The sequence below is a fragment of the Calidris pugnax genome, unplaced genomic scaffold, assembly GCF_001431845.1.
Source record: "Calidris pugnax isolate Ruff unplaced genomic scaffold, ASM143184v1 scaffold244, whole genome shotgun sequence".
NCBI classification, from domain to species: Eukaryota; Metazoa; Chordata; class Aves; order Charadriiformes; family Scolopacidae; genus Calidris; species Calidris pugnax.
Genome location: NW_015091141.1, coordinates 2,015,809 through 2,032,293, shown reverse-complemented (window position 1 = coordinate 2,032,293; position 16,485 = coordinate 2,015,809). Strand labels below are relative to the sequence as shown.

Genomic DNA, 16,485 nt, shown 5'->3' with positions numbered 1-16,485 from the left:
CTGTCATCAACAACACACCCCTCCAGGTCCCGCAGGCCCATCCACAAAAGCAAGCCTCTCCCCTCCACAGGGCCTTCCTGCGTTTCAAGTGGTGAAAAGAGAGGGGAATGCTGTTATTTTCCGTTCCTAGGAGTGGCACCGCACGGCTGCACTGTCACTGGGACCGGAGCCGTTTCCCTGGCGCGGGGTCAGACCCCAGCAGCGGCGGGAGGTGGCCGAGACCCAAGGGGCAGTGGTGGTGTCACCAGGAGGTGCCGCTCGAGCGAGGCTGGCCCCGGCGCGCAGTCTGGATGCCCAAGGGCTGAGCCGCATGCCGGGCCCCCTATACAGATTTCTGAGCATTTCTTATTCTGGGATTTCCAGTTTCGTGGGCTGGTGATGCACGATGAGCCAAGCAATGTGGAAATGGCGACAGGGCGGACACTCGGCTGAACCCAGTTCTGTCCTCCGAGCACAACAGCTCCAGTACCAGCTCCGTAAAAGCACCGCCAGACACAAACCAAGAGCAGGAACCAAACGCCAAAGGGTTTGATTTAATGTTTTACACGAGGAGAAGTAGGGCAGCTCACCAAGTTCCTCGTTACTGAGGATTTTTGGTGCAAGAATGCAAAAGTTGAGGAACGGATACAGCAGCATGGGAGCAGCCATCCTTCAGCCTGATGCTGCCGGCTGAGGGGGGAGCAGAGGTGGGCGAGCTTCATGGGAAGGAGCTGATATGGGCCTAATCCCAGTGGACTCTTTTTCTCCACAAAAAGAAGGAAAAAATCCCAAGGATTTTCAGAATTGCTCAAGGAAACCAATCCTCTTTGCCTGGAGCATCTCAGCGTTTTGGCCCAGGATCTATCTCTCTCAGGACCCAGGACGATGCAAGTGCAGGACACCTGGGTTTTGGGGAGTCAGGGATGCCATCCCAATGGCTCCACGTCCACTGCCGCTGGGACTGGGGCCCACCTCAGCCAGCGCTGGCTCTTGGGCTGAGCAGACACTGAGCTGAGGGGGGGGGTCTGCCCCCCGCCACTGGCCGGTATGGCAGGTACCCTCAATCACTTGGAATTCACAGAAAGCTTCTTCTGGAGCCGGCACTGCTGCTTGCTCTTAGTCAAGGTGAATTATTTAGGCAGTTTTAAGGAAAATGTGTCAAGCCCGTTAAGTGATGCAGATGTGGAGGTGGGTGGAGAAGAGAAACAACCTCAATAGCTGAAGCTGGGCAAGCAGGACTGGCCATGGCTGAGGAGGACGATGTGGGCAGAAAGCCAGGCTGGTGCTGCATGGCAACCACCCCAGAGCATTCAGAAAGGGAGACCTAGACCCACTCCCCTCTGCAAACTGCTCCCGAAGGAGGTACTTATAACAGTCTGACCCTTCCTGCACCCTGTCATCAACAACACACCCCTCCAGGTCCCGCAGGCCCATCCACAAAAGCAAGCCTCTCCCCTCCACAGGGCCTTCCTGCGTTTCAAGTGGTGAAAAGAGAGGGGAATGCTGTTGTACAGAGTCACCCTGCCAGCAAACAGCAGAGAAGAAACATCCCAGCTCTGTGTTTTAACCACTAACAGAGGCCCTGTGCGATGCATGAAACCTTCCTTCAAGCTCAAGAGGTTGCCAAGAATGGAAAGATCTCATTAAGTAATAATGAAGTTCCGAGCAAGTAGGAAAAGAGAAAATCAGGCACAACATGTCCGCGTGCTTAACCCAAATAAGCATGCAGCAAGCGGGGCCTTCCAGGGAGATGCACCGCATGCCATCAATCCAGCCAGCATTTATTGCAATGATCAGACGTTTGGATCAAGGCTGTTGCTCCATGACAGCAGCCTAGAGCGAGTGGCGTCCATCAACATAATTAATCCCTTGTCCCCGGCGCTGTGATGACTCAAGGAGGCACCGGCAAACTCAGGAAGAGAAGCTGCTGCTGACACACAAGTGCCTGGGGCAGGCTGCCATTCTGCAAGAAACCCAGCACTGCAGCGGGGCTCTAGGTGACAACTTTTCCCCTCCGACTGCATTGGAAGTGCCTGCCCTGGGGTGGATTTCTCCAAGCCAGGTGCCTCCGCTGCAGGATGCAAGGGGAGGTGGAAGAAAGGCCCTACCTCCTGCACGCCGTGGCCCCACCACCTCTGCCCTGACCAAGGTGGCAGTGTCCAGATCTTCCTGTAGATCACAGTTGGCATTGCTTGGCCCAAAGTGTCTCAATGGGCTTCCCAGCAAGCCAGGAGGACGATGTAGAGGAGCGTGAGAGGAGTGTTTGCAGTCTGTCCCCTGAAACCACTGCAATACGCAGAGCTCTGCTGCTGCAGGTAGCATGGGGCTGCTGGGACCCAGCACCACATCAGCAGCCACCGTTCTCCTGCCCTGGCAATGGTAGGGTCACCCACCCAGGCTCCAGCTCCCATGGGAGCCCTGGTGGTCCCCTCACATGATCATAAATCCCCTCTCCCTCCTGGGGAAGCCCCCTGGACCACACCTGCACCCACACCCCAGTGCTAACGGGGCTGGAAACCACCGCAGGAGAAGCGAGGTGGTTTCAGGGCCGGCTGAGCTGGGCTGGCAGTGGCTGGATGGCAGAGCCCTCTCCACATCACAACACAAAGGCCACCTTCGCCTGACGGCACCAGCACACACAGCAGAACACAGATATCCAGAACTCCTGGCTCCCTGTCCCCTGCTTGCCAGTATGACCAGATGAAAACTCAAAGCCACCCTGAGCCAGGGGAAGGTCTGTGCACCCTGTACAGCTTCTGTCAAGCCCCAGCTCAAGCTGGACTACAGCCAGAGGGAAAAAAACAGCTTTTAAGATTAATTTGAAGAGGATCAAACTTGAAGTCCCAATTGGGACTTGAGGTCCCAATGCGGGTGGTGGAGCAGCCAAGCAACAGGTAGAGAAGCCAAAAGTTTAATCTCTTTGGACAGCTGCATTTCTAGGATTGCATTCACGGAAAATAGCAGCTTTGGGCTCCTTCTGCAAGCAAGCAGCAAAAGACCCTCCACCCCACCTCCAGATTTAACATCTTTTGGCATCAAAACATCAGGACCAGTGCACTTTGTCTCTCCTGGTTTTGCCCAAGAAGCGCCAAGGCAGGAGGCTCTTGGCAACTTTGCTGAGGTCCTGGAGGTACCCAGTGTTTCATAAAGGCTCCCTTTGTACAGAACACTTCAGTTAATTAGGTCTCCAGAAAAGCCTTAAGCAAGCTGAATACCAAACCCTTCCCTCTTACAGCTAAATTCACACCCGAGGACATCAACAAGCCTTGGGATCCACTCCCATCTGCTCCGCTGGCTGTCAGCAAGCTTCAGCCCCAAGCATGGCAGTGGCCCAGGGGGTCCTGTAACCCTCCCAACCCTCGGGGTTTCTTCCAGCCCAGACGTGTTTGCATTGCTGGAGGAGAACACCGCAACTCCAGTTTTGGAAGGTCTCCTTCACCTCAGTGGTCTCCTTCACCACTGAGGACAGAAGTTCCTCAGTGGTTTCCCAATGGCCTGCTACACCAGCCTCAGGGCTCCCGAGCACACACCTCCACACCTGTGCAGCCTCAGAGGTCCTGCTCTCAAAAAAACCCTGAAAAATGGAAGCCAATGCCTTCCCCCGCACCTCTAAAATTCAGGCACACCCCAGCTGGGCCATGCAGTCCAGGCTCAAGCCTGTGGTACCCGCTGTCAGCTGTTCAGAAAGGTCTCCTCAACTTCAGGAAGCCTCAGAGCTTCAACTCATCACCACAATGGGACCAACCAAAAATAGACATCTAGACACTTTCCCCCTGTATTGCATTGTATCAAGTCCCGATGACGCTGTAGGGAGAGGTGCCCAATGAACCATCCATGATACGATGCCCGACCCAGCAGCTGAAGAGCAAACCCACCCAACCCACAGCAGCTGGAGTCCCACCAATCCTACCATGCAGGACCAAGGCTCTGCCCCTCTCCCTGCCCAGTGAGAGCCTTGCTCTTTTCCAAGCTCGCACTCTTCAGGGGAGCTTTTAGCCTTCCCTTTCAGTTTCTGAGTTATTTATGGAGCCGTTAGACAGAGCCAACTTACTGACATTAGGCAAGTTTAAATGCCACCGCCAGCTCGCAGGAGAGCTTCGGAGTGCCGGCACCAGAGGGCTAGATTTCACTACTGCTGGGATATTTAGGTCAAGGACAGCAGGACACACTTTGGTTCGGAGAAGTCTCCTGGGATCTCTATTGTTTGCACAGAGCTTATACAACCTTGGATTTCAGAGGTCTCCTCCGAGAGTCCTATGTGCAGCCAAATGGGGCTGGATTCAATTATAGCTCCCCTGGAAAAAGGGGATAAGGCCAAAGAAATCCAACAGGATTGAACTGTGGGAGGGCAGGACAAGGCAGCCTCTCAGACCCCCGTGCCACTGACACCACCCGGCCCAATCTCTCCAACTGATGGCACGATGGGGTCATGCCAGACCCGCACACTTGGGGTAATTTTCCACATTACGCTGCTTCCTTTGGTGAACAATGTGATATTAAAACAAGCAAACACATATTGCTTTTTTAAATAAGAATCAGGCACACGCTGTCCCTCGGCCTCCAGCCCTGGGATTTTCTGCTTGTTACAAGAAAAATTTATAGGTTTTAATTTAGTTATTTTTGGTCCCAGGACCTAATTTTGGAGCTCAGTACCTTGGTAGGGCAACTAAAGCCCTGAGCAATTCAGTGCACGACAGGGGAACTGGCACTCCACTGCTGATCTCAGCAACCCGACTGGAAGAGTCCGATTCCCCGTGAAAGCACTGGAAAATTGGGTCCCAACTGATTCCTCATCAGCTGCAAAAGGCTCTTTACAGTCGAGGGCTGCTCCAGACAGAGGGCTGGGGGATCTCATCCTCGGCTCAAGCACTTCAGCCCTTTGAAAAGACGCTTCCTGAGCAATTATATTTTCACCGCTACGGGAGAAGGCTTACATATTAAAATAATTCACCCAGCAGGAAGCCATGGCCTTCCTCCATTGCAAGAAGAAAGATTCCACTTGGCAGGGAGAGAAGTCTCCCCACTTTCCCCAGTATAACCTGGACACATCGCTCCTAGAAACCAGACTCGACGGCACAGCAAGGCCAGTGCTGCAGCTCCCAAGAGCCAAACAGCCTGTGTTACAGGACGAGGGGAGGGTGCGCTGCCTTTCCTCTGCTGGGCACCTTGGAGGAGGGAGGTCTGGCCAGCACAGGGATTTTGAGCAGTGAGGCTTTAGTGAGGCTCATGTTCCCAGCCAGCACAGGCTGCAGCTCCCACCAGGAAAGCTGGGGGGCACTGGGAGGGAAGGAAAAGCGTTTAAGTGATGCCCTTTGACCGAGGTGGGGAACCAAGTGGCTGGAAAAAGCTTCTTGGCCTCATTGGGACAGCAGGACGGCCCAGGAGCAAAGAAACAGTGATGGGTTGAGACGCATGCAAAGCACAGGGATGGCCCTTTGCCGACCCGTCACTGCCAAGGAACAACAGAGAATCGTGTCGGGCCAGGAGGAGCAGAAGTGAGAAACAACTGAGCAAATGAGGAGCCTTCAGCCTAAAACCAGAAGATGATGGAAAAACCCCACACAGGGTGGGGAAGTGAAATGGGGAAGCACTTGCTGCCTCTCCTGCATAGAGGGGTTCAAAAGCCACACACAGTGGCATAGAGCTGCTGCACAGTGGGAGAACTGCTGCAGGATGCTTCCAGGGCCACCCCAGGCACTCCAGGGCTGAAATTCAGAGACAAAAGGAAACAAAACAATCCACCGAGAGACACGAAAGACCAAGCACTCGCTCTGGCTCAGAAAGCCACTGAGCCGCAATTTGCCAGTGGCAAGGGAAAAAGACAGAGGAAGTATCACCGCATGCTCATTCTGTTCTTCTCCTCTTCCCCGAGCGTCTGCTGCTGCTGGAGACAGGATACAGGGCCAGATGGAGCTTGGCTGTACCAGGTCAGGCCGTTCTCCGGAGGTCTGTCTGGCTCCTGCTTGTGATGGGCCCTGGCTGCGCTGGGGGAATTCCCCGGGCGCAGTCCCGGGCGCCTTGTGGCACCTCTGCGCAGCTCGTGCGTGCGGAAGGAATCGGAACCAGGACAGATTCTCCCTTAAATATGGATCAGGATCAGCCCCGTCTTTCTGGGTCAGGCTGGAAGAACAGCACGGACTCGATGGTGAGCTCACCGGGAAAGCCCACAGGGACACCAGGGAAGGAAACCAGTTTAACTGACTTGTGGTCTGGACGGTCCCAGACAGAGTCGAGCATTGCAGGCTCCACTCCCCTCCCTGGCCTGTTCTCCAGGAAAAGGCTTGAGAGAAGAAAGCCTGGGATAACGCTGCCTCCGAGTAAAACAAAACTGGCCTCAAAGCCAGCAACATGCAGTGATGTCTCCTCTCCACAGCCCTGCTTGTCCATTGAGGGAAATCAGCAGTGAAATTCCTCTCCCCTGCACCTCAAGGAGAAAGAAGCCAGGCCAGAAAGCCCATCCTGCAAGCACCTCGCAATGAAAAAAACATCCATCAAGGCTTCCGGCAAAGCCAAGCCATTGCTAAGTCAAATTAGCTTCACACAGGAGCCTCATGGAAACTTCCCAGAGCGCTGCTGTTTCATCTTGGGGATGCTCCCCAGTGAGCCCTGCAAAGGGTTAACCCCAGGCCACAGGGTCTCTGGGAATGGAAGAGGCCGCTCTGGGGAAAGGAGAGAGCTGGAGCATCAGCTCACCACATTAACACATTCCAGTTCAATTTTGCTCTGCCTCTCGCTAGGGACAGAAAGGCAAAAAGTACACAAGTGATTTTTGTAGGTCACTGCCGAGCCCTGCCACCCACTTTTGGGGATGGCAGAGCAGTGGGTAACCAGCCCTGCACAGTCAGGGTGACTGGGGCTCTGTTGGCTGCTGCTGCCTGTCCGTGTCCCTTTCGACAGCACAACCGCACTGCATGCACCGGGGGGGGGGCAGTCCCTTTCCCAGCTCACGCATAGCAAAAGACCTGCAGGGTCTTCAAGACCCAAGCAAGGTAGTGGTGGAGCAGCCAACAGCCCCCTTCTCACCACAGTCCCTTCCCACTGCCCCATCTTCCCCCTCCACACTGAAGGAGGTGAACAGTTGACTGACAGAGGTCCCAGAGTTTCATTCTGCTCTGGCTCAGCAGCGTGACTGTTGTGCCAGGTCCCCGGCAGCAGCCACAGACCTTCCCCAGAGATGAGGCATTCACCGGTGCTCTGTGTCCCATTGGTGCCGTTCCCAGCCCTGGGCACACTGTGCACACCCATCCTGGGTGTGTGGGTGCCACAGCTCCATGCCAGCCCAGGACCAGGAGGGACCAGCAGCTCCCCAACTCCGGGCTGCCCAGGGGGAGGGCAGGGGCCAGGCTGGAGTCACCTGGGGGGAAGCCATCATCTTGAGGGGGAGCCCTTCAACATCTCTCCACCCCTAAAGGTCCTGCTCTGGGAGACCTCCCTTGCTTGACGATCCAAGGCCCTGCTGGGTTGTTCTCCCAAGGTCCAAATGGTCTGTAAGATACAGCCCAGAGCTGGCCCATCCTCAGCACGCTTGGCCAGAGCACCCAGGGGAGATGCAAGGGCAAGATGCAAAGGCTGGAGAAAGAAAACCATGAAGGTGAGACATTCACCATCATGCATAGGCTTCCAGAGCTGCAGCTCCTGACCTCCAGCCACCACCTCTTGCACGGAGTAACCCCAGGATGGGGATCACAGGACAGGGGGAGGAGAGCACAGACCAGGTTCATACTCAGAAAGAGAAAGGAGCAGAGGGGAGGCAGGACCAGAGTTGGAAAGCACAAGCCAAGCACCCAGGCCGTACTGCGCAGTGCCACACGTGGGCTGCTGGGCTCTATTTTAAATGCAGTGTGGCAAATATATGCAGGATGAAATCCAAGCTGGGGGAAGGGGAGGGTGCTGGGCGGCGGAGGAGTTCAAAATTAGGAGCTGAGCTCAGGCGAGGATGGCTTCTGGGAGCAGACGGGGGAAGAGCTGGGGCCTGCGTGAGATGTACAGCTGCAACACCGGCCCCGGGGGTGAGCAGCCCCGCGGTGGGGGGTACAAGGGGGGGACACTCCCCTCCACCTTCCCGGCACGATGGGGAGAGCACACGAGCCACAATGGCCAGGGAAGGATGGCAAGGACACCCAAGACAGCTGCAAGCCAGGCTGAGGAGGCAGCTTCCTCAGCAGCACAGAGGAGACCTCTAGTCCCCCTTGGCACAGCTCCTGGCACACGGGTCACCCCAAAGACACCCCAGACCTCAATGTTTATGGGGCAGCCCTTCTAGCCAAGAGGAACTGCACCACCTGCCTGTCACAGGCAGGGAAGGTGAGAGATGCGGGGAGACCTGGACAAGACCCTGGCAGAGCACGGAACCGAGCCCTGCTGCCCTCCTCACCCACAGGCAATCCTCTGCACCTTCCACTCCACTCTCCCCTTCTGGATTGACCCCAAAAAAGCTGCCGCCATCTCGCTGTGCTTTGCAAGATGCTCAGCAGCAGCACCCAGCAGCCAGGAGCACAGCAAGGCTCTGATGGGAGCTGGCAGATCTGGGATGGTACCTGCCCTACATTTACCAAGCAGACAGGTTGACAGAATGAGCGAGTTTTTATATAGATCTTGGTGGCAGCGGTTTTCTTCACTGGTGGTAGATGGAAGGGTGGGGGGAAGGGAAATGGAGAATATTTTCATTTAAGCTCTTTTCTGCATTCTTGCTGCCGGAGTCGCACATTATTCATGCGTCCCTCGTAACCAGGCTGGTGGCTCTCAGTTTTGCTCAGAAGGGGCTGTGCAGAATTAAGCAGCCGGTTAAATTATTAATAGTCTGTCAGGGGTGCCCAGGACGACTGCTCTTGTTCCCACTGCCTTTTGGGGGGCTCCAGTGCCCCCAAGAGGCACAGAAACCAACTACAGCCCTTTGAAAAACCTGGTGTCTGCTCTGCCCTACTTGGAGCCCGAAGACATCCTGGCCTGGAAACCACCAGGCTGCAAAGCCCCACTGGACGTCTCTCCTGTGCTGGTCTCACCCCCCACACACCGAGACCAGGCAGCGCCAAGGGGTCTGCAAGTGTTTCACCCCATTGGCATGCTTGGGGCAGCGGGAGCAGGCACATGCAGAAGACGAAAGGCAGAGAAGCCCTGTCAGGCCGGGCAGAAGCTGCAGGGGCCCCTTGTGTTAAGCTCAAAGCACCTTCTTTTCACAGCTAGAGCAGCATGAGAGCTGCCACGCAGGGATTTGTGCTTCATGCCACATTTGCAGGCTGCAAAGAAGCATCCACATGTCTGAAGCCTGTCAGGGACCGCTCTCTAGTGTCCCACGGCAGACACTCAAGGGGTAGGGGATGCAAGGCGTGGACTCTCCCCACCCACAGCAGAAGCTGTCCCCGTCAGACACATCCCACCCTTGCACTGGCCCTCAGCTTCCTTCTGAATCCCTCCAGCTTCCTTCCCACAGCCTTGATATCTGTTTTCATCAGCCAAATACCACTGGCAACAGCTGCTGCCCCCACAACAAAAGGCCCAAGTCAAAATTTCATGTGGCAGAACACAATGACCATGGACTCAAGGGAGCCCAAGCCACCAGCACTCAGGTAGCCCCAGCTCCTTCCTGCTCATGACCTGGCGACTCTCCCCCTCTCCCTTTAGGATAAAGCCGAGCTGCAAACAGGCAGGTCAGCGCTGTGGCCGTGCAGCCCGGCCGCAGAGACCTCCCAGTTCTAACAGGACTTTTTTTGGCTCATTAATTTTGCGCTGGGAGAGGTGTCAGACTGACAGCCCTGGGGACAATCTCTTTCACAGGACAGCTCTGGCACAGGCAGCAGAATGTGGCTTTTCAGGCGAGTTCATTTTTGGCTTCTGGCTTATTTTTATCCTGCGGGATGTGTGTCAGACCGGTCAAGTCAAGCACGAGTCCTTTCCTCCTCCCCACTGGATCAAGTCACGCGGCAGGGACATTGCACGGGCACACCCTTCCCCTTTGCCCTGACGGCTGCCACGCTTGGGCCCCCCTCTCTACTGCAGCCCGGAGCCAGGCCGCAGGCTCACACTCCGCCACATCCCCCGTTTATCATTCTCCTGCCCCCAAGATTTTGGTCCTCAGACCATCTCTTCCACACGTTGGGGGCTGACAGCCCCCAAAGTCTGGGATCCAAAGTCTCTCAGCCCCTCGGGGCATCAGCCACCCCATTGCTTCCAGGTCTTGAGGCTCTCCCAGCAAAGCCACTTCTCTCCAGCAGCTTGCTCTCACTGTCCATGTGTCTAAAGCGGGCCCAGAGCACAGCGATCACTGGCCCAAGCTGTCCTCTTCCCCAGGCACCACTAGGACAGTGGGGACAGACCACAGCTCTCCTGTGTACAACCAGGAGAGCAACAGTGAGCAGGTGGGGGGTGGCATGGCCATCATGTAGGGCTCTGACCATGAGAGACAGCAGGGAAGGAAGGAGACGGGGATCTGCCACGGTCTGCTTGCAGCATCCCTCCACAAGGTGAGGCTAAGCTCTGACTCAGGCAGCAAGGAAGACACAGGAGCTCAAAACTTAACAGAACACGAGGCCTTCCATGATGGCGAGTCCTTTGCCTGGGCTCAGGGTCAAGGTGTTGCCCAGAGAAGGACAAGCGGAACCATCACAGGACCGCTCGCTCAGGCGAGCGTTTCTTAAAAACCAAGCTGGCCTGCTGGAGCTCACCTCCCGCTGCTGCGCAGACAGAGTCAAGCTGGAAGAGTCACAGACATACTGGAAGGACTTTGAAATAAGGATGTTTTTGGAAGGACCAAGGCTGTTTAGCCCTGCTTGAAAGCGATAGACTCTGGTGAAAGAGCACACTGAAGGGAAAACTCTTTGCAACGCTTGACTGATCTTCAAAGTTGGCCCTGATCTGAGAAAAGGGCTAGGCCAGAGACCTCTGGAGGTCTCTGAACCCATTTGTGGCCACGTGTAGATCTGGTTCCGCGGCTGGCCTTACTGCCTGCCATGCAGCCAGGCCTGCAGGCATCTGTGCAGAACAACAGGTACCACAGGTATCTATGCAAGCACCAAGCTGGCTGCTGGGACCTCTCACAGCACACCAGGGGAGCCCAACACTGAATTTCCATTAGAAAATGGTTACAGAATGGTGCCAGGGTTTCCCAGAGCTGTGACAGACAAGACCATCAGCCCAGCTGTGCTGCGGCAAGTGCTGGAAAAGGGACAATGCTCACTAGAGCCAGTGCAAGGAGAAGCTGCAGGGACTGGCTCAGCGCTGTGGGGCTGTGTACAGGGACGTGCCATCTTCCCTGCTCAGAGCAGAGGGGGAGACACCAAACTATCTGCAGGAGAACAAACCCCAGTCCTCCCGTGGGGAACTACACAATGTCTCTGGGCACAGGAGCCCACAAGGGAAATCCTCACAGCCTCCTAACAGGCTGAGCGCCTGCAGAAGAGGGCCACCCCCCGAGAAAGGCCTGTAGGGCAGGACAGCAAACACCACCTCTGTGTTTTTGCCTCCCCCCTGCCAGGAGCATGAAGAAAGTAAGAGACCCTTACGTGGGCAGTTCTGCTGGCTGGGGCTCTGCTGCGGCAGCAGCACCCAGGGGCTCCACTGCCACAGGGCTGGGGGCTGTGTCCTGGGTTATGGTCGACTCCTGTGTCCCCGCAGCTTCCCCAGCACTTGGGATGTGCTCTGCTGTTGTCTCAACCTCAATCTCCTGAGCTGCAGGGGACAGCTGCACCCTCTCAGCAGCCGCAGCCTCCTCCTCCTTCTTTCTTAGCTTCGCCTCCAGCTCTTGGTGCCTCTTCTCATCATCCTGCCGGGCCATCCGCTCAAAGACTTTGAATGCCTGAAAGACAAAAAGCAAACCAAGTGGTAGTCAAGCTGCCAAGAAGCTGGAGGAGAAGGAGAGAAGCAGCATCGCCCCCTTGGGGCACTTATTACTGTCCCCCCCTCTCTAGATGCTCCAGGCCCCCCACTCCCTACAGTAAGTTGCTTCAATCGCTGACAAAAACAGCTGCTAGCTATTTCAAAACTCACACACTCATGTTAAACACACCTCAGGAGAAAGCCTGAGCTCCTGAGAGCCACTTTGAAATCACTGAAATCCCTCCACCACAGGGAAAAGGGCTGGCTACTCCAGGGAAAAGCGATGAGCTCCAACTCCTGGCTGGGAAGGGGCTCTGAGGGAGCCCCTGCTCCTTGCCCTGCTTCCCAGGGGCCGTTTGTAAGCCTGGAGCTCAGACCAAACCTCTGAGGTGCAAACAGGATGAGTTGCCTCAAGAGAAGCTGGAGGACAGCTTACCTGGTGCTGTCTGAGCCCGAATCGACTCAGAGCTCTCTTTGCTGGCACAGGAGAAGGATCAGAGTGACCTCATGTGGGGTTTTGAGCCAGAACTGACTGGTTCAGGCCAAAAACATGCTCAAAGAAAAGCCATCCCTCCCTACTCCCAGAGCTTCAGCAGGTGAGAAGGTCATTGCCCAACCAGTGGCAACAGCAGCATAATCCCACCCTGCAGTTCGTGTCCAGCTGTGCCCATCTAGCACAGGCTGGAGGTTAAAAGTTAAACCCACAACTCTTTGACACAGATGAGGGAAGCACAGTCTTCTGGGTCCTGCACCGGTACCTCAAAGGAGCTAAAGCTTCTCCCAGCCAACTGCCAGGCCACTTGTCACTGTAAACACATGCCAGAAGGTGGGTGACCCTCAAATGCCACCCTCCCTCGCTTCCCAGGAATACTTCAGAGCCAGCTCCAGAGAGCGTCCAACCTTAAGCCACACTGGCCTGTGGCACCACTTGCACCAAGTCTTCCTCTAGGCACGGTACCTTCCTCAGACAAAGGGAGGCGGCACTGGGAGGGCTCCCACCAGCACAGCCAGAGCAGGAGAAGAGCAGCTTTATTGTGGTGCGTGCTCATGCCCTTCACTGCAGGCTTCTTCCCCACAGGAGCACCAGCCCATGGGACAAGGACACAGGAGAAGTGAGTGCTGGGCATTGTCTCTGCTCTGGTTGCTTCTTTCTTTGCAATCGCTTCTACCCCACGTAAACCCACAGTGCCCATTCCTGGCTCCTTCTCTCCAGCCAAAGCCTGAACTCAAGTCAGCCTCATGCAGATTGTGTGGAGTGACACCTCAAAACCATCTCCTTCCCCTGGGCTGTGGCCAAGCCAGAAGAGGTCCCTTCCAAACTACCCCCCCACATTCCAGGTCCCTACAGCTGCAGCCATGAGGTCGCCCTGGCCAATACCTTCCCAGGCAATGAACGCTGCGGCCGCAGCTATGTGCCCGCCTCCTTGTGCCCAGGCCCAAAACAGTCCCGGGGAAGCACACGAGAGAGGTCTCCCACCACCACTGCCTCACTGCAGAGTGGTTTGGGCTCTGCGCTCTCCCCTCTGCAGCCTAAGACCCCCGTGGACTCTTTGCTCAGTCCCAGAGTAAGCTCTAGGAGTGCTCCCACTGCCCGGGCTAACCCAGGGACAAGGCTGACAAGGACTCCCTCGTGCTGCAGACCCCAGCAGGGAGAGGGGCAGGGACCTCCTGTCAGCGTGCCAGGCCTGCAACAGGAAACTTGCCTGGGCTCAGCAGATGAACACCCCAAATCCAGCCTGACTCCGAGTTCTATGAGCTTGTTTCCTCCCTGTTAATAAAGATTAATAACAGCCTGCAACAGCCCTGAGGCAGAGACACCCAGCACCAGGCCCAGCCCAGACTGCTGCTATCACCACCCGACAGCCCCAGGCTTTCACCATCTCTCCCCCATGACGGTGGTGAGCCCAGTGCTCGCCCCGAGCCCCTGCTGAGTAGAGCCCAGCCCAGCTCCTGTACAGCCCCGCCGGCAGCTCCCCGCCCGCCCCGGCCCTGCACCGCCGGCAGCCGCCTTCACCGGGGCCAAGCTCCCAGAGGGGAATCGCCCCCAGCTCTTCCCGCCCGGCTCTCGCGGGCCTCGGCACCCCCGGGGCTCCCCGTCCTATGACACGGGTGACAGCTCCTGCCTCCCCACCCGCTGCCCACGTCTCCGCCGCGGCCCCCACCGAGCACTCCCTGCCCGGCCCGGAGGGGACAAACACGGCCCGTCCACGGTGACAACGCCGGCTGCTAGGGCCTCTCGCCCCACGGCCACACTCGCCCCTGCCCGCTGTGGCCCACCGGCCCCGGGAGGCCCTCAAGGCCGGAGCGTGCGGCAGCCGCGGGCGCCTGCCGGTACCTGGAGGGCCATGGCCTGCGCGGCGCCGGGCGGGAAGCCCAGGCGATCCCCGGGCCGCAGAAGGAGGCGATAGAAATCGGTCTTGCGGTAGAGGAAGCCGAAGAGGATACGCAGGAACTCCTCCACGTTCCCGACGTGCTGCAGGATCCCCAGCAGCGCCTGGTCGTACATGTCGGTGAGCGCGGCCGCGGCCTCCATGGCAGCTCCGTGCCCGCTCTTACGGCAACGGGGCCCGGTCGCGCTTCCGGTCCCCCGCGCGCTTCCGGTCCCCCTTTCTTCCGGACCGCCCAGAACCCGCCCCGCGCCGCCACCGTTCCGACTGCCCGACAGGTCCCCAGCCCCGCGCAGGTTCCCCGGGGACCCCCCCCGGCCGCCCCCAGCGCCCTCAAGACACCCCGTGTGTCCCCCCAGCAGTGGCGGGGGAAACCTGCCCCGCCGCCGCTCCCAGCGCACCCTCGGGCCCCCGCGGAGACACGGGGCCCCTCTCGGCCTGGTCCCGGGCTGCCCCCGGTCCTGGGGGCGCCTGGCCCGGGGGGGGCAGATCATAGAACCATAGGATCATCTAGGTTGGAAGGGACCTTCAAGATCATCGAGTCCAACCGTCAACCTAACTCTGACAAACAAAAACATCACTAAACCATGTCCCCCAGCACCATGTCAACCCGTCTTTTGAACACCTCCAGGGATGGTGCCTCAACCACTTCCCTGGGCAGCCCATTCCAAGGTTTGATAACCCTTTCCATGTAAAAAATTTTCCTAATATCCAACCTGAACCTCCCCTGGCGCTACTTGAGGCCATTTCCTCTTGTCCCATCGCCTGTTCCTTGGGAGAAGAGACCGACCCTCCCTGGCTACACCCTCCTTTCAGGGAGTTGGAGAGAGTGAGAGAGTTGCCCCTCAGCCTCTTTTTCTCCAGGCTGAACACCCCCGGTCCCTCAGCCTCTCCTCACAAGACTTGTGCTCCAGACCCCTCACCAGCTTCGTTGCCCTTCTCTGGACCCACTCCAGCACCTCAATGTCTTTTTTGTAGGAAGGGGCCCAAAACTGGACACAGCCCTCAAGGTGGAGCCTCACCAGTGCCCAGTACAGGGGGACCATCGCCTCCCGAGTCCTACTCACCACGCTGTTCCTGACACAGGCCAGGATACCGTTGGCCTTCTCGGCCACCTGGGCACACTGCTGGCTCATGTTCAGCCGACAGTTGACCAACACCCCCAGGTCCTCCAGCCACTCTGCCCCCAGCCTGTAGCGCTGCAGGGGGTTGGTGTGACCCAAGGGCAGGACCCAGCACTTGGCCTTGTTGAACCTCATCTCATTGGCCTCGGCCCGTCGATCCAGCCTGTCCAGATCCCTCTGCAAAGCCTTTCTACCCTCCAGCAGGTGGACACTCCCACCCAACTTGGTGTCATCTGCAAACTTACTGTGGGAAATAAGCTAAGTTTTGCTTCAGCTTATTGATGTATCATTGTTAGTGTGATAGTACTAACAAAGAAGCCTTAGTAATAGTAGGGTCTAATAAATTGTATCCAATTAATCCCCAAAAATGCCCTTGGTCTATCAAGGGATCCTTGTTCGCAGAGCGTTATCTAGGTGAAGAGAAACAGACTGGAACACGGCCTTCGACACAAGAACCCAGAGGGTAGGGGAGTATCAATAAGGCCAAAGAAACCAGTCTGGTAAATCTGCCAAGTAGATGGTAGCAAAGACTCTGAAATAATGTGTAGCATAATCAACTAATCAAAGGCATGTTTAAGATGATGATTTCGTAGAATAGGTGCATGTGTGCCTTATATGGGAAAAAGTGCAAAATAAACCTGTAATAGGTCAAGCGGTCGGGAAGAATGTGAGCTCCAACTTCTCAGCCAATGAGAAGAGAGACAGAGACTCAAGCGGCCGGGATAAAGGTATAAAATACCTGAAAGCTAAAAGATCATCGTGCATCTATTTTTGGTGCACCCGATTCAGCGCTGTTTCGTATTAATAAATTATTTTTTTTAACCTTTGCTTCGGTGACTTTGTCCTCTTTAAATTCTAAGATGTGAGTCGGTGTTTCTCACATTGCTGAGGGTGCACTCAACCCCCTCATCCAGATCATTGATAAAGTGTTAAAGTGAACTGGCCCCAACACCAAGCCCTGTGGGGTCACCGTGACTTGGGCTGGGGTCCTGCCCTTGGGGAGGAGGTGGCCGTGGGGGTGGCAGCACCCACTTCCCCCCGGCCTGGGAGCAGTAGGGCCCTCAGGCCTCATGTGGGGCAGCTCCCCCGGTGGGAGCCTCCACCCCGACGTCAGCCCCCTGTCGCTGCTCTGTCCCTGCCTGCTCCCCCCGCTCCATCCCCCTGTGGCCCTGTGCCCATGTCCT

The 16,485-nt window shown here is 56.8% G+C and overlaps 1 protein-coding gene across 1 annotated transcript in view; it reads right to left on the bottom strand.

Moving 5' to 3' along the window:
- Positions 1-14,359, bottom strand: part of NUDCD3 (NudC domain containing 3) — a 32,567-nt gene extending 18,208 nt beyond the window's left edge. The window contains exons 1-2 of the mRNA XM_014958824.1: positions 14,126-14,359; positions 11,478-11,770 (exon numbers count right to left, since the gene is read on the bottom strand). Coding sequence (XP_014814310.1) covers positions 11,478-11,770; positions 14,126-14,323 — 491 coding nt within the window. The 5' untranslated portion in view covers positions 14,324-14,359. The remainder of the gene's footprint in view (positions 1-11,477; positions 11,771-14,125) is intronic.
- Positions 14,360-16,485: the final 2,126 nt, after the last annotated feature.